The sequence below is a fragment of the Tyto alba genome, unplaced genomic scaffold (genome assembly GCF_018691265.1).
Source record: "Tyto alba isolate M040663 unplaced genomic scaffold, T.alba_DEE_v4.0 Super-Scaffold_2, whole genome shotgun sequence".
NCBI classification, from domain to species: Eukaryota; Metazoa; Chordata; class Aves; order Strigiformes; family Tytonidae; genus Tyto; species Tyto alba.
The window spans coordinates 83,050,069-83,072,621 of NW_024881282.1; the positions used below are offsets into that span (position 1 = coordinate 83,050,069).

The 22,553-nt window shown below is 43.4% G+C and overlaps 1 protein-coding gene across 8 annotated transcripts in view; it reads left to right on the plus strand.

The window, feature by feature from the left end:
- FRMD4A (FERM domain containing 4A) overlaps positions 1 to 22,553 on the plus strand; it is a 377,000-nt gene that overhangs the window by 308,447 nt on the left and 46,000 nt on the right. For all 8 annotated transcript variants that reach the window (XM_032985843.2, XM_032985844.2, XM_032985841.2 and 5 more), the window contains exons 8-11: positions 2,743 to 2,826; positions 10,130 to 10,195; positions 10,402 to 10,459; positions 12,267 to 12,353. In XM_032985843.2, coding sequence (XP_032841734.1) covers positions 2,743 to 2,826; positions 10,130 to 10,195; positions 10,402 to 10,459; positions 12,267 to 12,353 — 295 coding nt within the window. The remainder of the gene's footprint in view (positions 1 to 2,742; positions 2,827 to 10,129; positions 10,196 to 10,401; positions 10,460 to 12,266; positions 12,354 to 22,553) is intronic.

Consider the following 22,553-nt stretch of genomic DNA (forward strand, 5'->3'; position numbering starts at 1 on the left):
GGACCCTTCCACATACAACAACCCTGAAGGTTGGACACTTTCAAATATAAAATAAATGCAGCACAAATGACCAGATTAAACAAACACTTTCTAAATACAGTAATAAAATAAACACACTGAGATATTTCACTGGAAAGAGCGGGAAAGGCAGTAAGTACAAAACCTTTTGTGATCCTGCTGGAAACATTTTAAAAATTAAGGGGTTTGGTGTTTTAAAAGTATCCAAGAGGAAAGGGACCTCATGGCCACTAGTTCAACCTGAATCATTATTTTTTTTCCTTTTTCTTGATTTGACATCCTTTTGGGAGGGTAAATTCATTTGTCTTGAGACAAGTCTTGCCAGAAGACAGTGAATATATGGACCAAGGAATGAAATGCCTTTTTGTTCTTGGAAGTGATTACCTGAAATACATTTGGCGCTCCGAAGTTGTGAGGCACTACCTTTATGGTATTTTCTAGGTACTGAGCAGAAATGCTAATCCCATCCAACAACATCACTAAGAATGTCTTTTTCTCCAATTCTTAAAAGACTTTTTATCACAGTGCAAGCAAGCTTTGCTCCTCACACTGACAGAAAAGATGGAGCTGACTGGTGTTAGCCCTTTCTTTTATGGGAGCCATTACTGATTCAGGCTTTTTCCCAGACTCTCAAAGATACTTAGTCACCACTAATGTTGCCCTATTTGACAGTTTTCTGGGCTCAGAAAGTCCCAGTTTGGAAATTACTCCCCGTTTTCCCAGAAAAGTTTTGGAAATTTCTCAACTTCCTTCTATGAGCAGCCAGCCTCAAAAAATCTTCACTTGGGGGCAGTGACTGCTGCTTGTGCTCCGATTGTGTGAGGTTCTTTTTTTTTTTTTCCCAGTTTCTTTCAAAATGTCAAAAAGCTCAGTAAGAGCTGAGTATGCACATGCTGTGGAGGAGATGTCCCTGGGCAGACCCAGTAAACTCTGTAAACATCAACATCTTGTTTTCTAGGCTGTCAGTCACAGAACAGAGCAGCCAGATCAGCAGATAACACAGAACAGAGCAGCTTCTTGTTCAGACTTGTGCAGATATTTACCTGCTGTGGAAGAAAAAATCTGAATAGTTTTTGAGCATTTGCACTTACAAAGGAAGATCTATCTGATGGTCAAATGACCATGGGATTTAGGCAGGAGTGGGTGTTCAAACACTGTCTGTCAAGAGTCATTTGCCTTGGCATATGAGGTGCTGTGGAATGGTTTTCTATATGCTTAGCATGGAAGTGGTTGCCTTAGTCATAAGTGCTGTTTTATACATCTTCACTCTGCAAAATCTGAACCTAATTGAGACTTGAACACCTCTGTCGTAGATTTGTTTTGACAAGAAGTTGTGGTCCTCTTTTAAAACTACTTAATTGATCATCAGGGAACTACCATAAAAAATGCCTGTAGACATACCCAAAATGACTGCTCCAGGATTTATGTCAGTGGTTTACTCTATGGTCCAACCTAGTAATTAATCTGCAAACTCCAATTAAGGCAAACCCACCTAGGTCTCAGGCAGAGCCTGCTGCTGGGATGTGCAAATGGAGAAATGCTGTGGGAAGACCTTTACAACAACTGAAGCAGTATCACATCTCTATGAGCCACCATACGGATCGTCTCAGAGACAAGAACAAAACTCAGGGTGACCTGGAATGTCCAAGGGCTCCTTGGACCATTAGCAGCTGTTAGGATGGCTGGTCTACATCCCGGAATGCCAAGACTACCTGCCTGCCTGGTTAATGGCCCTGCTGCCCTACAGTAGAAGCCAGTGGCCTGGGAAATATGGAGCTCTGGAAGAGATATCTTTCTCCACAGCTCAAGGACAGCCACAGTTTTTGGCAGGGTAAAGGGCAGGGTACTAGAAGAGAGAAAAAAAAGTGCTATTAAGAAGTAAGCCAATAAACATTAATTCTTTGGCACTACTCAGTGCCCTGTCTTGCCCTCTTGGCTGTGTATTTCCATGATTTTAAAAGTAACAGCAACACTTCCTTCCTTCCCAAGACTTTGAGGGATTTGTTTTCATGTGCACACAATTCCTTGTGTGTTTAAATGTGGGAAGGGAGGTATTTTGGGTTTGTAGGAGAAAATCCCGTGGTTTCATTTCATCGGCAAGAATCTGCCGCCTGTTTCATGAGCTCTCCCTGCTCACTGGTGTGCAGTGATGCTGCTCCAGCTGGCCAGTGTGGCCACTAAAAGTTGCAGGGAGGAGAATGTTAGCCAAGTGGTTGGGCTTAGTCCCACAGAGGTTTTTGTGCAGCAGGACGTAAATTCAAGCTGGAGTCTTATCAGTGAAAATGGTGTGCAAAGGCCAGGTCACTGGGGCAAGAGGCTAAAACCTGTGATGCTAGGAAAGCAAATCATTACTTTTCGGAGCAGGCTGTGAGACGCTAAATAAAGGTGCTTTATTGCATTTTCTTCTCTTCCCCTTGCTTTTTTCTGTGTATGAATATGTTCGTGGGACCCTGCTCAGTGACATGTAACATGCTGGCTTTTGTGTCCAGTCACAGGTAGGAAGGGCTTCAACATAAACATCTGGGATAGCTTCTCTCCAATTGTGATAACAGAGGGAAAAGTTAACTGGGCTGCCATAAAACAGAGAAGAAAAAGGAAACCCCCATGCCTTTGGTTAAGGAGGAACAGATGTAGAGCCATATCAGCCTGCCAGCTAGGTCAGCTCATATCAAATACTGTGGTTGTTTTCTTGTAGCCTGATCCTCCTTTTGAACTCTCTTTCAGCAATGAAGTTGTAAGGAATGAATTAAAGAAGCTGCCAGCCCTTCCAACGCCAGCACTGAAGGAGCATCCTTCCCTCGCTTACTGGTAATGTATCACTCTGCTGATCAGCTCTGCAGTGTCTTACCCAGGACCTGGCTCTGGCAATAAGTGATCTGAGAGTGGAACTGGGATGCAGGGATTCCTACCTTCTAGCTCAGGGTCCGCCACTGACCCATTGCATGATTCAGCACAAGTAGAGCTACCACCCTGGGCCTCAGATTCCCTGTCTGACAAATGGCTGCAGTAATATCTGGCCAGAAAATTCACTGTAAAAGTGCAAGTGTCCTGATGAAATCAAGAGGCATAATGTGCCATTTCCCTTCACAGCACTTTACATCTGTGCAGAGTTTTCCCAATTTGAAATGTCAATGTTTTGTACTGCTCTGTGTTATTTTTGAGTGATCGAGCTTCATCTTGCAAGTGCTCTCTATATCGCATAGCTGAATTAATAGGGATATTTTTCTCCTTCTACATGAACTAGGTGATGTTTGGAGGTAGAAGCTTGGGAGCTCTGTCTTTATTGCACTGAAAATTAAATCCAGGGTAGAAGCAGTCACAGTTAAATTTTGTATGCCCCACACATAGATTCTTTGTGCCACCCTGCCTACCCCTGTTATCTATGCAAATAGGAAAGAATTTGGGGAAAGACTGTTCATTAATGGGGAGATGCTTTCACTTGATTTTCTGCTTGTTCCTCTTTCATGTTTGCCTTTTAAGCATTAGGCTAGAAGCCTGGGGGTGGGAGTGAACTTCTGTATCTACTACTCTTTTAATTTCTGCATCTTGATAATCTGAGGATAGCAAGAGGAAACAAATCAGTTTGTAGTTCATGAGCTCAATGCTTCCCTTTGCCAGGAAGGCCATCCACTTTTCTTAGCACGGCTACAATACCAGAATTAGCTGTACCTTGTGTCAAGCTGTAGGCAAACTAGTCTATGAGGTCTCCTAATCACTTTCTGAGCACATCAGGAGAGACTTGGAGTCTTTGGCTGAGATTAGAAACACTGACACAAAAGCTGGGGATCATCACAGTCTCCTGGTGTTTCTGTGTAAAAACCAAACCAAGTCTTTATGAAAAATTGATAAATGTAGGCTGCCATTTCACTGGAAGAAGAATGGCCTCCCTCTTTGGAGCACCTCTTTCCTTTTTCCACAAACTAACCCACACACTGAAAAGCAGTGCATTTCCAACCAGATCTGTGGCCTGGTCTGACTGACAGCCTGGTAGCTCCAGCTAACAGCCACCACAAGAGGAGTGGTGGGAACAAGTAGCCATGGACAAGGAAGGCAGATCTGACCCTTCAGCAGCAACATGGACTGAGGCCTTACTAGAGTGCCCACACAGCCTTTGCTTCAGTTGCCTGTGATGGTGTCCATACACAGGAAAGCAGTGACAACCCAGACTGCCTGTCAGGCCCCATCTGCCCAGCAGGATCTGTCTGCCCCCACTATCAGCAAGTGTTAGTCAACATGCCTACGTTAAGGACTTCTTCTGGGAAATCTCAGAGAGGTCTGGGACCATCTCTGTCCATAAGACACCCTCCTTGGATTTGGGCTATGTTCAGTCCCAAAGCAAGAAGAGCCATGTCACCTGAGCAAGAAAACCTCATGCTCAGAATGCAAGTATTTACAGTTATACACAAGGTACAGCACTTCTTCCAGCTGTACTTAATTTTGTGGGAGCTCCCATGTGACTGAGAACAGGTCTCAGGTCAGGAAGCTGGTTGTTTCCAATGGGGTAATAAAACCAGTGGCTACAGTCCTGTGACTCCCTTGTGATTTCACTTCAGTAACCAGGTCTCAGAAACCTCATACATCAGTAGTTCATTATTTTTTAATGGTGGCTTTTTCATAAACACTCTCGAAATGCTGAATGCTCTCAAGAAAAGGCTGCTTATCAATCAGACAAAAAGCCTCTGAAGTACAGATCAAACTTCCGTGATCTAAGAGGGCAGATTTTTAAAACTGTTTTCTGATGCTTCTGCATCTCATGCAGATTACATACTGGATACAGATATCATCCTGTTCCTTTCTGTGTGCAATCAGTTTTATGCTGCAGTTCTTCAGCACTAGCACAAAGCAGAAACAAGTGAATTTCCAGCTCCAGAAAAGAAACATTTAAAACATTAAGGGTGGGATGGGTAATTGCTCTAGTTATTTTAAAACAAACAAACAAACCTTGTGCTATATATTTGTATAGGCTGAAATGAACTAAGAGGCAATAAAATGGATAAAGTAAATACTATGATAGTTTCAGCAAGATACTATGATAGATGTTCATGAATAATATAACATTTCCATCACACACCATGAAAAAGCATCACCTGTTGCTCCTGTCTAACGTAGTAAGACCAGCAAGATGAGTCCTGTATTCTTAGATGCAGCAAGGGCTGGCTGAATCAGTAGTTCGGTGCCTCTGGCTCCACTGTCATGCAGTGTCCTGGTTGTATACTCTTGCTGCAGGCCTTTCCCATCACTGTAACCTCTTCTTGTAGGTTTGTAGACATCACAAAAAAGATGAAGGTTGTAGTTTTTATATCATCAAGTTTATGTTTCCAGCTCTCTACAGATTAAGGATCAGTTGCATATCTTGTTCTTAAGCATCTCTTAGCATCACTGATTACAGGTGAAGCAAGAAGGAGTTTGTTTTTCTTTTTTTCTTTTAAATCAAAGCAGAGCTTCTGTTCCTCCCACACAGTCCAGGAACTGCAGCCCTGAGTTTTGATTTCTCTTGCCCATGCATGGAAACAACTGACAGCATTTGTTATTTTAGACACAAAACTAATCACGATAAGGCAGGAGAGAACCTGTGTTAGTTCACAGTGTTCCTTTCCAGCCATGTCATTCCATTTTATCTCAACTCAGATTCTCTCCAGTAAGCCAGCCCCAGTACTAGGTTTCCAGTAAGAATGCATAGAGGAGATGCAGCAGCACAAAACTGGGTGCTAGAATGGAATTTTCAGGAGACCAGGGAGAAGACGGACTTCTCCCAGGTTCCAACAGACTTTGAATGCAAGCTTAACCTAAAGCATCAGCATTGCCAGAAAATTCACGTCAAAATATCAGCTGAAAATCACTATTTAGCTTCTCTAATACAATACAGACCTGAGGCTCTAATCCTGCTCTCGGTCCTTTTTCCCTAAGAGATGCTCTGCTAGCTTTGGTGGGACAGCATATGACTGCAAATAAAGACATTAGTAAGTTCAAGTATATAATCACGGTGGACAGCAGTTAGAAACAGAGCAACAGTAAAGCGCAGCAATGGGTAGACAGCTATTTAAAACAGTTCAGTGTGCTGGCAAGATAGGGGGGAAACAATTACTCTTGAAAATCTGAATCTGATGATGAGAAACTCTGGCCCTGCATTTGCTTGCACATTGTCTGCCATCCAGTTCTATAAACTGATGGGACAGGAGGGATTTCTTAGTAGTTCTAAAGATTTTTATCAGTTGTCCGCTGCAGGATATCATCCAGGTACTAATTTTTGCAGCTTTGGGGGGAATATTTTGTGAGCTGGCAAACAGATGGTAGTGCTTCAGCAGCCTCTGTGTCTCCACATTAGTTAAGCATCCTCTGTCAGCCCTGCGTTATGACTGAGTTTCTGTGGCACGGACACACCACAAGCCAGAGCTGGGGGAGAGGAGACGTCAGCTGGTGGTCCAGGCAGCGTCCCAGCACTCTCCCAGCTGTCAATAGCAGCATGGCAGCCACTCACAGATGAACAGCTGAAATGATAAGGGAGAACATTTATAAGCTCCGCTAATGCTCCTTCTGACCCGTGAATGATTTTGCTTGTTTCCCCTGGCACATGCTGGGCTTACCCCTCTGTCCCAGAGCTGGAGGCAGAAAGCGACCTCTGTGCTGGATGATCTCTTCTTGCACAGAGCACAGAGAATGAAAAGGAAGTTCAAAGAACTGTTAGAGAAGCGACTGTCACACAGCTGGGGGTGGGATTCATCTGGCCATGAACGTTTCTTCAATGTAGACCTCCCCATCTAAGCTAGGTGCCTTCAGGTCCCTTTGCTGTCAGGATGAATCGTGCTCTAGACTTTCTGTTTCTTTCCCCAAAATGTGACTAGCTCAGTGTTGTAGAAAGGTGAAAGGCAGCATATCCCACTCTTAAATATTCATGGCTCAACTGATAAACAGGCTTTATTTTTTTTTGTCCCAAAGTAGAAACAAGGATGATATTATCTGGCACTTAACATCTGTAGACATCAAAACATTATACAATGGAAAAGAAGGTCATCGGTACCCTAATGAGGCAATGGAGGTATAGAGTGTTGCCTGCATTTGTTTAGGAGTACTGGGTAAGAGCCTGGACTATCCCACATCTTTTAGTATGGGATGAGAACATAACTTTATTCATCCCACTGTTCAGGAAGGTTCCCTGACATCTCATCTGTCCTTTTGAAGGAAATGGGCCATCGATGGGCTTCCCTACCCAAGGGGTATGGTCTTGGAACATATCCATTATTTCCTAATAATCTTTTGTAAGAAAGCAGAGCACATCCAGAATCACATTAAATAGTCAGTATGTAAGTACATCTATCCTTTCCTTGAATGGCATCAATATGAGAGCTTGATCTGTAAAATAAACGGCAGAATGGAAACCAAAGCTAAGAGTGTTTTCCACGGGAGAGACTGCATTGTTTTCTGAGAAGTCACTCCTGGTTTGTTCCTGTCTGAGACGGAGAGGAATTGCATCCACATGTAATCATGGTTTTAGGTAATTTCAAAGGGCTGTAAGCCCTCTCTGTCTATCTTTTTTATTAAGAACGATGGGTTTTGGAGATCTTCCAGTACTGAACACTCATGTAATTCGGTTATTGCTCCAAAAGTAATCCTGTTTATGATAATCATGGCAGGAGACCCAGGCTCTGCCTTCATGTGCACGCCCATAACATCTGCGGTACTTGCTTGGATCAGTGGGCTGAATATGGTTTCATAGCTGTTGAATTTACAGCTTACAGATAATTTTTGAAACATTAAAATTATTCTGAGGGATTTGACAGAAAAGCTGGACCATTCCTTTACCCGTGTAATTTGTCACTGACTCAGTCAGCACCCTGTGCATGCAATGGCCTACTGGTGGGACATTGCTTCACCTTGCCCCAAAAAGAGCCCTTTTATTTTTTCAGAATGAGTGGGAGAAGTCACTTGGTGAGTAAGGAAAGCAGTTACTCTCAGACAAATGACAGGCCTGTGGGGGAACAGCTGGCCCTGCTGACAATCCGCCAGACTGTCTACTTTGAATTGCACTGTTCTGTCTACACTGGTGTTTCCGTTCCTCTCCCGTCCTCCCAGCAGCACCAGGGGTGGATGCACAGTCCTCAGCTCCCCTGTGCCAGGCTCTATGCCCCATCTGTGCATAGCATGTTTTGCCTGTCATGTCACAGTGCAGTGTGTCCTCCTTGTGATGTCACAAAACAGAACATCCTGTGTGTGATGTCACAGCGGGTTCTGTGTAGCCTCTACCTGTGACACCACTGAGAGCATTATGAAGGCTGGGCCCAGCAGGAACAGATGAACTACTTCTCTCTAGAGAGATTCTGGCTCCACACAAATCTGTCTGGCACAAGGCTGTGTATGGGGAAGGCAGCAATGAGAAAACAGAATTGTGTTAGCAGGGCTAGTGAAATGCTTTGCAGTTTTCCACAGAAGTCCCCATGGGCATCTCTGAGCAGTTGTGGCCATCTACCAGACCATCCCACACTGCTGTGCTCTTTCACACTGTCTAGCAATAAAAAAAGCTTCGGTTCCGCCTGGGAAGAGTTACCGCATGGTGGACAACCATGTGGCTGCCTTTAACAGCCCCATTAGGGGCCCCAGCTGGACCTAGGAAATGCAAGGAGGGAGGAATGCCAGTTCACATCAGCCTAAACCACATGCAGCATGATGGCATTAGACACTTGGTATTACTGGAAGCTTACGCAGTGCCAGGTGGGGAGGGCACAAAGGTGGCTTAAAGGTAGTTTAGGCTTCCTTGCTCTTGGACTGTCAAGGTGTGTACAGTATCTCAGAGGGACTCAACAGATTCCTAATCCTTGGTGTTGCAACATAAAGAGCAAGAGATTTGGCTTAAACTTGCAGGCTGGAGTATTCTGTCATGCCATTGTAACAGAGCTGGTCCTGTGGGTGTTACATGGCTGGAAGTCAGGGAAGAACCAAAGTCAGACCAGTCCAAAAGTACCAGGCTTGGAGGCTGTGATGACTTGCATGGCCATAGATTGAGAGGAATGCTACTGAAATCAGAGAGCACTGTGAACCTCTGAAAGGAGATCACATTGTCATGCTGTGACCTCACTAGCACAGCTGACTGTATGCATCAAATAGCTCTGGTTCTGTGCTCTCCTGCTACCTAGTCACTGGAGAAGAAGGAATGAGAATCTTTAAAAGTGAACTTACAGATATCTCTCAGTCTATCATTTGGGTCATGTTGATCGGCTCTTGGATGCTTCATCTCTACCGTGTATAGGTGAATGCCTCAACATGCATTCATCAAACACACCCAGAACTGTTCTCTGACACAGAGGCCCACTGGTGTGAAACAGCATCCATCTATACCATGAAACTATCCTGGTCTCCAAAGCAGTGCTGGGAATGGGCTCTGGCCCAGGCTAACTCCCAGTGCATAGCCAGGAACTGCCTTAGGGAATGAAAGTTTGTATAACCCAGAAGTATGCAAAGACACATCAGTACTTTAACAGTGAAAGGACCCAAGTTTGAGTGCCTTGGAAACATTCACTGGCACAGTTTAACCTGCTGTTAGAGACATTGCCTCTGTGTACACTAGGAATTCAACTTCTTGCTGAGAGAGGTATCTCCAGAGTAACTTCCAGTAGTGGTCCTGTACATGGCTTTGTGCAGTTGCAGTGAGGAGTAACCTGTGAGGTTTAGGGCTATTACTGGCCACCAATTTCTGAAAGCTTTGCTATCTTTCAGAGAACTTGATGGGCTTGGAAAGAAGTTGGACCAGCTAGGACAAAGCAGAGCTTGAGCAGCTCCAACATACATCTGTTTGCCACACAATGTAATATCATGAGCACTGCTTGTAGATAAGGAAAGTAACTCAGAGAGGAAAAAGTCTGTACACATAGATATTGTGTTTGTGAGCAAAAAGGGTCCTTCCAGAAAGCCAGCTCTTACAAATCCATTTTTATTCTGAGTCTGTGAGTCCTCCTTGTTTACCTTAGGCTGCATCAAATCCCCTCACCTAACTTTTGCTTGGCATCTTTTAATTCCCTCAGTCTGTAGCTGTGTTTACAGAAGTACTTCTTCACTTTTTGGCAAGATTCTTGGTCATGATACTGCCATTATATAAAACATCTCATTTCTTCCTTTCCAGTGAGGATCGAGTCATTGAACATTACAAGAAACTAAATGGTCAGACAAGAGGTCAAGCAATTGTGAAGTAAGTGAAATAAGAGTGACTTCTTGTGACCTTTGTTTTATCAGGAAGTATGTACATTGGACTGTAAATACAATATGTAATTATGTCTCCCATCTCATCTAATGCTTTATTTTTAAGTATTTATGTACTTAATTATTTATTTATTAAAGCTTTTTTTTTCAGATCATCCTCTCAGCCTCGTTATTCTCTTATGTGTTGTTTTGCAGTTACATGAGCATTGTAGAATCGCTCCCAACATACGGAGTACATTATTACGCAGTAAAGGTACGTGCTGCAAAAAAGGGTCATTTATTGAATGAAACTGTTGTTGGAGCCGGAGGGAGAAAAATACAAATAACCGTCCTGCTTTCAGAATACAATACACTGCTACTAAAGTCTCGTTTCACTTCCTGTGGTCGGATAAACTTACTTCAACAGTGTAGTGAATGTTTGGTAAATACAAAGAGGAAAATCCTGTTCTTGGAGATAAAACTCTTGCAGTTCTATTGTGCTGGAGATGTTCAGCCCACAGGCTCTGGTAATTCCAGGGAACCAGCACTGAAGGGACAAGCTAGCCACATCGCTGGCAGACTCAATGCTTCACTCCTTTTTGTAGTTCCAGGAAGTCAGATTTTTCTCAGACTGCAGATCCATGAGCAACTAACTAGGGCCAGCCATGACCTGCAAACTGTAACTCCTTTCACTTGAGATAGAGGTAGATGGATACAGATAGAGTACATCTTTTTAATGCCAAATCATTGGCCCATACCCTAGAGATAACATATCTCCCCAAACATTTCTCCACTTCTCACTATGTGGATTTCATGCAGGTATTCATTAAATTGCTTATTTTTTTTGTCTAATGATTTATCACCAAACTTTCCAGTCTATTATCATTATTGTTGTTGTTGTTACTTTTACTATTATTACTTCCTTGCCTGACCAGCTGTGTAGGGTTTGTTATTTTTTTTAAGCAGATAAATCAATAAACATATGAAGAAAGCTAGATCTATAATCCCCAAGCATATTCCCTCATTTATCACCCCTGAAGTCTTGATGTGTTTCATCATTATCTCAGTGCACAGATCATACAGTTTTTCATATGTCTGTAAAATCTTGCACACATAGGGTACCATAAAAACACAAATATCTGACAGTACCTGTCTCAGGGAGATGTGTTTCTAGTCTATTCCTGCTAACGTGCTGACATTTTGTGAAAAACATTAGCCTCATCTTTTGCGAGAGGGCAGGATCCCTCCAGCACCCTTTCCATCCAGATCTCTTAGACTACTCTTGACCAAGAGAGATCTGGTGGATTGGGCTGGGTGTTCAAGCCTGCAAACACCTGAAAGCTATTCCAGTGAACTCCCCATGATCAATAAGTACCAGTGAGCGGCAATGAGGCAGCAGATATTGCACATAATAGGTTTTGCTTCTGCCTGATGTGGGGGCTTTGGTTTTGCTGCATTTTACTCTGCCATTCTCTATCACATTAACAGAACAGATGTAATTTCATTGAGGACTCCAGTTCAGTAAATTGCAAAGAGGCTGGTATCAGATATCAGCTATTATACTCCATAAGGCCATTTTACTGCACACTCAGACACAAAGCAGTTGGGTCCAAGCCTGTCAGACCTTATCACTTGGTAGCTCTCAGATCCCATTACTGCTGCATTTTCAAGATGAATGCTAAAATCCCTCCACATAATTCAAGTCAGCTGGGTGATTCACTTTCCCTCCTCTCCAATCTCAGTGTTCAGACTGAATAATTTACAGGGAAGAGAAAGAGGATGCACCACTGCACAAGGGACCCATGTCAAACCTCATCACCTCCCCTATCAGCATTTTAAGTAACCTGATCACATGATGCATTTTCAATTGTTTTATATGTTATGGCCAAAAATGAAACAGATCTCTCCTAAACACCATGGAGCTTTGTGACTTGAGGAAATTCAGCAGGAGTAAATTTAACAGCACCCATGATATCCAAAGGTATTGCTTAGAAACAAATTTTCACCTTGAATAACAACCTAGGAAATCTCCAGAATTTCTCCATCCCGTTTAATAAAACTCCCTCTCTTTTCTCTTCCAGGACAAGCAGGGAATTCCTTGGTGGTTAGGACTTAGCTACAAGGGGATTTTTCAATATGACTATCATGACAAAGTGAAACCAAGAAAGGTAAGTGTTTACTTTTCTATCAAGGTCTGGGCTTGCCATACATGTTATAGCTTGATTTCAGTGTGTGATGTATGCCAAACTCTGGCATTAATTAACGTGATTTTGAAGGATATTAATTTTCTCCCAAACTTGTCTGAATGTCTGCAAATAATTAATGGACAAAAGTAGCTCTTAATTTATTAAATGTTGTGGTATGGGCAGGAAATAATAGGTGCATTGATTAGCTTTTTAGTCACTGAAGGCTACTAATGGTGTTTTTTATTCCTTGAAGGAAAGGATGAGGGGAGTAAGGAGGTCTTCACAGAGCATCTGTGCTCTAAAAGACACACCTATTTGGGATCAATCATTACCTGCAGGGCAAGCCATTCTCACACGTGATAGTCTAAAACATGCCTAGGCTAGGTGTTTGCACCCACATATCTCCATTTGTGCCAACCCCCCCAGGGAAGACATGTCCTTAAAAGATGCCTTCAGAAGTCAGTCTTAGTAATAGAAACATTTTTTTTTGAGGAAAATAATGCCCTGCCATGACAGGACTCAGCCATTGACAAGTTATAGCAATTTTTATCAACCCTGATGGGATGAGAGGGTTGCTGGAAAGCATCAGAAGAAAGAAGGGAGGTCAGGTACTCTGACACCATGAGAGAAGATGGTTGTTTCTACTAGAAGAGTCAAGCCTCCTTTCTCAGCTTCTCTACTTTCTCTACTTCTCAGCTGCTTGGAGTGATTTGGTCTGTAGCATTCATTTTAGAGTTTGATAATATCTTGGCCAGCTTCTCTGTGTCCCCACTAACCTACCTCTAGTTCTCACATTGCCCCTTGAATCGGGTGCCTTAGGCATCTCCTACCCTTTTTCTGTAGTCTAACCCAAAAAACAGGGTGCTAGTTTTCTCTTTGTTGGGATTTTTTTTTTTTTTTTAATCTCAACAAATTATGGATGAAATCCAGAAGACCCGAAACAATGGTGCTATCTTATGTATAAACCACTGAGAACTTCTGTGGCTTAGCAGAAGTGGTCATAAATCTGGGTGGGAAGGGAGACCAGAAATTTCCAGACTAGAATTTGTCCATTGCCATAATCCAGAGACCACAGCAGTGAAAAGACAGCCTAGATGAGCATTTCTCTGTTACATGATGCTTTCAAACCCCATCTGTTGGCAGAGCTATTCCAAAATGCACAACCTAAATCAGGGACAGGACTTGGATAGAGTGGCTGAAGCTTCATTATTTCTCCATCGAGTGCTTCTACCCTCTGCAGAGCAAGTAAAAAGACTTATTACGCTACACAGGTGGTAAAACCCCTCTGGCGAGAGCAGCTCAACTGCCTCAGCGAGGTGCAATGTTTAATCCTCTGTTAATTAGATTGTAAAATTGCACTTGATAACGCTGGTATCTGGGAGCTTACCATAGTATCTGATTCATTTCACTATACCAGCATGGGCTGGTTCAAGTCTTTGCTGTGCAAAGGGGACGGGTAAACCTTACTGCCCTTTCTGCAAGGTAAAATTAGCGGGGGAAGGGGGAAAGAGATTATGTCTTTTCTGATCTTTATTATTTTGTTTCTGCACGTTGCCAATGCCAGAAACAAATTGAAAAATTACAATGGAAAAATAAATCTCCCTGGAAGAAACACAAGCAGAAAATTGTAGCAAGAAACTAGCTGAAACCAAGACATTTATATTAAATGCATACAAAACCCTTGCTTGTCTTATAAGGGAGATTGTAATGTTTTCCTATTATGTCATCCTAGATAGATTTCCATGCTTATTGTGTTTGCAAGTAAAACTGTAACCCACACTAAGCAGCTGAGCCTATCTCAGGCGATCCCATTAGCAGTCAGTCAAAACCACGTTTTTATTAAATTGCTGGAGTAAATCAGCCATGTGTCTCTAGAAAACTAACCAGGTTTGTCAGCAAGTTGGATGAGTCCAGAAAGGAGAACTGAGGCTGACGCAGGGCCAGAACCTGATCTTGCTTGCGCTATTCTCACTCGGGCATACATCCTGCAGTATTACTGGGGATGCAGCTGAGATGGGTATCTGGCACCTAGTACGAGGTGGTTCAGATGGGAATGCAGGGCTATTAAACTGCAGTGCATCTTGTGCTGGGCTGCAGAGCCTAATGTGACTCCGTGCTTCCATTTTTATGTTCCCTCCTGCCAACGCTTGAATTCTGTGGAAGCCCTGAAGCTACCCAAAGCCATCAGTTTGAGGCTTATTGTTCTCCTTTCTGTTGTTCTCCTGTATGTTCAGGGGCTAACTCACAGATTCAGCAAGAATGTTGCCTGTTTGAACCAAGATTTAATCCATACCATTTATGATCTGACAGCTGTTCATTCTTAGGTATTAAATAAATGCAAAGGTTTTGGTATACCTCACAAAATCCGTAACTGCAGCTGGACAAGAAGAAAGGAGTATCAAGTGTGGAAAGATGGCTGCTGACCGGCTATCCATATGCTGAGGCATTCTGGAAGTTTAGTAGTGGCTTGAAGAACCAGTATCATTTTTTGTAGCAGCAAGGCACAGCATCCAGGATAGGCAGAATCCATCTCCCTCTATATTAGACTTAGCTTCTAGAAAATCTACCCTGTGAAAAGAAAAGGCCCTCTGAGGCTTGGCGTGCCTTGAAAAAGCACAACAAAAAGGAGTCATCATCCTCCTGGGCTCTATCCATCTTGAGTCAGCACCATTCAATATTCATGAGAAACCAAAGCAAATTCTTTGGAACCAGGTCTTCAGATCAGATGTGCCAGCACCACTCTCCCACAAGCTGCTGAGGCTGTAGTGACCAAAACCATCGTTTGCAAAGAAGGGTCATTAGGGTTTTTTTGCTTGCATTGCAGAGCAATTGGAAAGAAGGAGCAAGGCATTGCAGCCCCCCTTCATGATGATATTGTCTGAGTGGTGTTTGTTCATTTTAACCAGCAGGCAGGGATGTAACTCCACTCCATCCCAAGAGACCTGTACATGAAGTAGAAGTGTCACAGCCTGGAGCTGAGACCAACATGCCCAAACAGTTGTAGTAGCACTAGGCACATCTCCGTTGTTCTAGTGAGATACTCTCACTGATTTAAGAGCCGAAAGGCATCTTTTAATGCACACAGCTTAACAGTTAGTAAACAGTTAGCCCCAAGCTGGAGAGTGAATGATTAACAAAGTCAGCCAAAGGACTTCCATACAACAAATAAACAAAGAAATTGTTTAACTTATCACCAAAAATAAAATTACCTTCAAGGAAAGTCTGGTAGTGTTTGGCTGCTTTGCAAGAAATACCTCTCTATATAGCGTTATCTCATTTTCTACTACAGAAGGCTAGTGGCAACAAAACTTAAGGTGAGCCTTCTTTCTCAGACTCATAAACGTTATCAGTGTTTGCATTCTTTGGTTGACTGAAGAGAACCCAAGGGGAATAAAGACTTTTGGAAACAAGATAAAATGTGAGGTATCCCAAAATTCAGCTGTGAATGCAGCTTGACAAAGATTTTCCCTGTGACAGCCAAACACCGGTTTCTGTCATTTCTTCCCAGTGTTATTCTTTCTTGGATATGAAATGAAGCATGCTATGAAAATATTCTGTCCCTTGCCATAAGGTCTCCACAATGCTTTGTGGTTTCTCATTACAGAAGAATCTAATTTGTAGTATTGTTGTGAATCTAAAGCAACGGTAATGGATTGACTTCCCATTTAGATATACAAAAACAAGAGCTGAGTTGGACCCTACCAAGCAATACAAAGCACAAGTAAAATCAGTAGCTTTAAGTGTCTGATCAGAGAGAAATCACCTGCTTGATGGCAGCATGAGCAAAGTAATTAGCACATTAATTTTGTCCAGAAAATGAAAGATTGCTGTTTTGATGTCACTTGGTCTTTTCCAAACAGCAAGAGATAGAGTGAACTTGCCCCAATTCCAGAGGCGAAATGAGATATTTACACAGGAGGAGCAATAGACTAATTAAGAGCTGCTTTATTGCAGAACAAATAGAGATCCTCTCTGCTTTAGGGCATAATGAAGCATTGTAAAGTCAGTAATTGCATTGATGGAGTGGTTAAACTAGTGCTTCCTGTGGTGAAGGACTGACAGACTAGTAACTTAAAAAAACATAAAGTAGGGATTGATGTGAAATATACAGAAACCAGTGAACGATGGGGAGGAGGAAGCTGAAAAATTGGTCTCTGTCCTGACTGATCACAGAACATCAGGACAATCAAAAAGGCAAAAGAAACATGAAATTCAAATCAGTTACGGGGAACCCAACTCACTTGCATATCTCCTTGCCACATGATAAAATAGAGATCAAGAGCTTAGAAGGGTTGAAGATAGGACAAAAAGTGTGACCCTCCATTTGGAGTTTTAACATTGAATTGGGTGTTTTTAAACAGGATTTTGGGAGGGGTTATAAACCCTTATGTTCGAGGAGGGTGTTTGATTTGGCAGCTAGTTGGTTTCCGCTGTCAGAAGCATGGAGCATGTGTAACGCTCCTCTCCCTGGCATGCCACTGAGCCACAGGGTGTATTCAGAAAGGGCTGGCCTTTCCCTAGAGCATCTAGAATCAAGTGAGGTCAGAGACAATGTACTGGACTCATGTCTAATTGGGCTTTTCTTGGAACAGCAGCATTTCCTAAGACCTTTGCAAACATCTTTGCATTGCAGACAGGGATAAATGATTTCAAATTTACAAATGATACAAGAGGAGCAGAAAACATTTCCAGGAAATATTGGTTTAAAAGCTAGTGGAGTCTCAGTGGCATTGCTGTAATAAATTATTCAACATGATTAGCTGACTGTTAAGGACTACCTGCTGACTCCTTCTGCTCAGTGCTTTTATTTCTCTTCCCCTTGCCGATCCTTCATGCTTTCTGGATTATGGACTTGGCTGTAAACTGAACCAGTCTTCAGGTCATGGCGGGTTCAACTCATTTTATAGTGCAGTAATTCAGTCTTGGTTTAGTATTTGGAAATGTGGAGCACTGGAGGAGGGAGACATACAAAGCGAGGTTCTTTACCATGCTGTTTCTTCTCATGGAGAGAGGCTGCTCACCCGATTTCCTTCCGCATCAAAATGTAAGACCCAGACCTGTGCCTGTTGAAGAGCAGCAATAGTTTAAGAGCTTCCCTGCTGAAATGTCTTATTCTATCCCTGTTACACAGAAGACCATGTTCCCACTAGCACCTTTTTTGCTGCTGCTTGCCCTCAGTTTGGGTTGTCTACCATCAAGCACCAGGCTCTTCCCCTTTCAGCACCCACTACTCCATGCTCTACCGCTAAACTTCACTGTGCCATAAAGCTGCCAAGCACACTGAGAGATCAGCAAATCAGATCAGAGTACACTGGGCTGGAAAGCAGGATTTTGTCCCTGACACTGAGGATTTCCATGGGATTTGGCCGGACATGCCACTGGGCTGTCATTCCATGAACATTTCTTTTGGCAGCAGTATCAGCTGAAGTGGCCTTCACAACCCTCCTCCCCATCACAATCCTGCCACCACTTCTCATTTCCTCCCCTGGGCCCCTTCCTCAGTCATGCTGGTATAATTGTGTGATTGGGAAGGAAACTGCTCCAGAGAAGAGACCAGAGTTCAGCATAACCCAGCCAAAAAAAGTGGTCACTTTTAACCTCAATTGGTTCCCAATCCCATTCACCATCTGGCCAACAATCCTACAGCACAGCTGTGGGAGCTGGGTATGGGTGCAAGCTGCATAAATCGTGGCAGTCAGAGAAAGAAAGTGCCATTAATCTACACCATAACTTTGTGGAATGAAACAAGGGCTCCATAGCTCAGCACAAGATGGAAGGAGTTTGACTGCATGGAATTTGCCATGGTTGAAGCAGGATGAATTAACAGCTATATATAGGTCATCATCACCACATTTTTCTCTTTTTCATATAAGCTGGTAAAAGTTTGCTTCAGTGCCTCTCCCAAACAGGGCTGATCTCAGACAGCTAGATTTGTCTAGGTAAAGAAATTTTTTAAAATCGTAGAATAGTTATGCTCAGTTTTCACTATCTAGATAAATAAGTAGCTTGATCAACTATAATGCTTGTAAACACTAATACATAGTCTAAGGCACTGCTGTTTTAGGAAATCAGCACTATTTTGGTCATTTAGTGTATGGGTACTGTGGTGGTACCATCAGGAATACAGTCACCAGGGTTTCCTGTGAGAATTTACGTTCACAGAGGCTGCAGCATGACATCCCATCCCCTGATCCAGCCAAGGCAAGCCCATGGCTACCATTAAATATAGGAGTAGTCCCATCAAAGTAAAACTCCCTGGCTCTAAGTGCTTTGTCATATTCAGGTCTTAAAGGGTAATTCTCTATAAAAGCAGCAGCCAAGTCTTAAATGATTCTGCAGCACACAGCAGGAACTTCAACAAGATGCAAAGACAAATCACTCCAACAGCACAAAGTGAAACAAATTGGACCTCAGCTCCCTGGAGTTAGGGTGGAGATCTGGAGCGAGATTGAAACCTCCCTGAGCACTTATCCTTGGCTCTTAAGTGGAAGCAGGCTCCCTGTAAGCCCCACCCTTCTCAAATGAGATCTTTTAGCTCACCAGGACTCACTACTCCAAAGACCTGGGCATTTTTATCACCAGATGAAGCCAGGCAGGGACCCAGTTATTCAGTGGCTATGGATAAGGCATCTTTAAGTCAGTGGCCTGGGCAGGAGGCTGAGAAGGTCCAGGCATTGCAGCCCATTACCATGTACACTGGATTGCTGGTGCTGTGGTACCCCACATGCAGACACCGTGCATCACAGGAGTATTTTTAGTCACACAACCTAATATGTATGTGCATCGCCACAGCAGTGTGGGATGGGGATGGCAGTTCCTGTATTTTGGTTCCGAGATAGATGTACTTTAGTCATGCTGATAGAGATGACAAAAGGATCCTTAGTAAAGAGAGTAGCAGGAATGGTTTGTGGGTGGCATAAATCATTCTAGGGTGTCACAGCTGATTCACAGGCTATAGGCTGGGCATCCTTTATCTAATACATAGTATATTATGTCAGAAAGGAAAGATCTACAATGCAAAAAGATCTAGTAATTTTGATTTGCTTGCAGAGGATAAAAGGGATAAAATTTAACTTATAAGAATCTGTAGACCTACTGATTTAGACACACCCAGCATGGTGACAGCAATGCAGTATCTAACAGCATCTACCAGATAGATATGTGTGGTAAAGATGTATTTAGTTATATATAAAGTCAAAGTCTGATTTCCCAGTCTGTATACAGTTATAGACACAAATATCAAGTTGCATTATGTAGACAAATAATGCTTTGTCCAAATAGCAGTTCTTCCCTCTGTGATCTGATGCTCTGCTGTCTCTCTGAGCCAATAAACCACTTTGAAATTTAATAGGGAATTGTCTCTCCATAATAGAAACGAATGCAGAGTGGTGATTATATAGATCTAGATGCAATTTCTGTTTGGTCAAGCCAGAAATGTTTGTTGGGGTGGTGTGGTCCCATAAGAACAGCACACAGCAAAAGGGATCTCAAATTGGACCAGAAATTGTTTGTCTGTTTGGCAAAAAGAGTCCTGAAGCCTGAGGGGAAGAAGTAATTAGATAGTGAGCTGGGATTGCTGACAGACCACTGAAAGTCCCACTTAGCCAAGCCACTCTCTCATTCCATGGGGGAAGGGAGGACAGCAAGCCTCTGGGAAGATCATTGGTAGGGTTGTTTCCCACATCAAATCACACAGGAAACCTTTTATTTTTTTTGTTTTGGGAAGTGTAAGAAAAAAAAAAATACCGCAAGCTAAAAGAAATACAGGAATGAATGGAAGTGTGGCAGGCTGGAGGGCTAAGTTATGGTGCAGCAGCATCCCCATCTCATGACCTGCGGGCACCCTCAGCAGTGGGTCACACTAATTCACAGGTGACAGCCCACGGAAATCTCTTGGAAAATCTGCCCCTGAAACAACAGCCCATTTGTTTGAGCTAAGATGGTGCTGTTCTGCCTGGACCAAATCCTTCCTCATTGCCTCTTAACTAGTTTGACAGAGGTATGATTGATGGGAGCAGGGTTGACTTGAGGCAGAACACAAATCCATGCCCGGAAACCATGGCCCCACTGAAATCACTGGGACAAAACTGCCATTGACTTCACTGGAGCTGTGATTTTCATTGAGTTTAAGGCCAAAAAGGGACCGCTCATAACCTCCACCCTGACCTCCTGCATAACTCAGCCCCTAGAATTTTGCTTGCTGTTTTTTTTCAGCGGAGGGAATTACATTTCCAAGGAGGAATTTTTTTGTTATGTTTGTTTTGTCTTTAAACTGCATAACAAAAGACTTGGGAGTTTGTAGCTGCACTCATGCAAGCTGTGTGAAAATACTGTCCTTGTTTAGTTCCATTGTTTAGTACCAGTTTTAGTACCAGGATGTCATCCAGGGTTGGCTCTTGCCCATTAGCGTAGGCGATGGAAGGGGTTGCATTTGGGCTGTTAGAAATGTGCCACGTTATTTCCCTGCCTTTCCTAGAAGCCTTTCAGAGCATCCAGTCTGGTTGATAGTCCATGCATTTGGAGGGATGATTGTTCCTTCTGCATAGTGTGATTTAACAAGGCATTAATCATCTAAGAAGCTGAAAGACTCGAAGGACTGGGAAATGCCATATAGGTCAGTAAGTCCAACAGAAATTATAGTTGGTTATTTATTAGATGTTTAGAATAATAATAATAAAAAAATATATAGGTCAAAAAGGCCTCTGGAGGTCTCTAGCCCAACCTCCTGCTCATAGCTAGGCCAACTTCAGACTTCAACCAGATTACTCACAGCCCTAGTTTTTAACCACCTTCACTGCCTGTTTTGGTTTTGGGGGTTTTTCATGTATCTAGTCAGAATTTCCTTTGCTGCAACCCTGCAACCTGTGCCCATTGCCTCTTATACTTTTGCTGGGCACCTCTGAGGAAAGTCTGTCTCCATCTTGTTTGTAAGTCCCCTCTAGGTCACCAAAGAGAGCAGACAAACAGGAGGTAGATCGTCTGTAGACATCTGCAGAGGGTTTGATTCTGAGCAGCCACCAAGCATTACATCTGAAACCCCTGAGAGCATGTGCATCGCTGAGTAATCCCATTCTGCCTGTGCCCCATCTCAGGTGCTTCAGGGGAAGACATATACACACAGAGAAGGGAAAGAAAACAAGATACCAAATACCTGGGCATTTATATCTGATTCTTAATAGACCCAATGCAAAACAGTCACATTGTCCTCACAGGGCTACCCAGCTCAGTGCACACTGCCCAGTTCAGTGCCAAGCCCAGCTCTTCTGGGCACAGCAAGCAGAAGACAGTATCAGGGACCCAGTACCCCAACCTCAGGATAGAGAAGCCTGAGAATTATTCCAAAAGGTACTATTTGGCCATGTTTCACTAGGTACCATAATTCAGAGAGAACTGTGCACCAACCACCAGTGCTGCCCTTCAGCAGCCTTCTCTGTCCTGTCCTTGAGATGCAGGGCAACACTGGAGCCAGCAACAGCCTCATTACTGCCAAGGGTTCCCAAATGTTTGGCATGGTCCCTCCACTGGATAGTCAGGCAAGGCTTCCTGAGCAGAGAGGGACAGAGCACGGCCCAGTGTCTGACATAGATTAACTCAGCTCCCCACACCACAGTGAAGTCCAGGTCACCCAGGACATGAGTGACCAAGCCAGAAACACTCCCCTATGTTTCATTCACAAAACACCCTCCTTTCTTTATCAGGAGCCTCTCGCATTTTTCAAATGCTCTTATGCTGACCCTACCTCCTGCCGTGTGCAAACTCCACAGTACCAGCCCCACAGTCAATAAAAATGGTAAAAACCTTCTTCAGACTCACATGGCTGAAACGGATGCAGATCCCTGGGCCTCCTCTCCTCCAGGCTCAGCTTAATTAGGAAGCAGCCAGCAAACCACAAGTGTGCTCACAAAAGAAGCTTGCGTCTGAAGGGCTTTGACTGCAGCTCTTTGTAACTAGTCACAAACATCTGGTGCCTGGCAAGCGTGCCTGCCTCTTGGAAGGGGTTTCCAATGAGAAAATTCCTGTATCTTGCACCTGAATTCTCCCCAGCACACCGTGCAGCACTCAGATCTCTCCCCTGGCTCCTCTTCTAGGCTGCCAGCTTTGCAGAAAAGCTATTTCTGGCGCTGGCTTCTCCACCATAGCCTACCCACCCACCCACAGGACACATGGTCCGATAGGGAACAA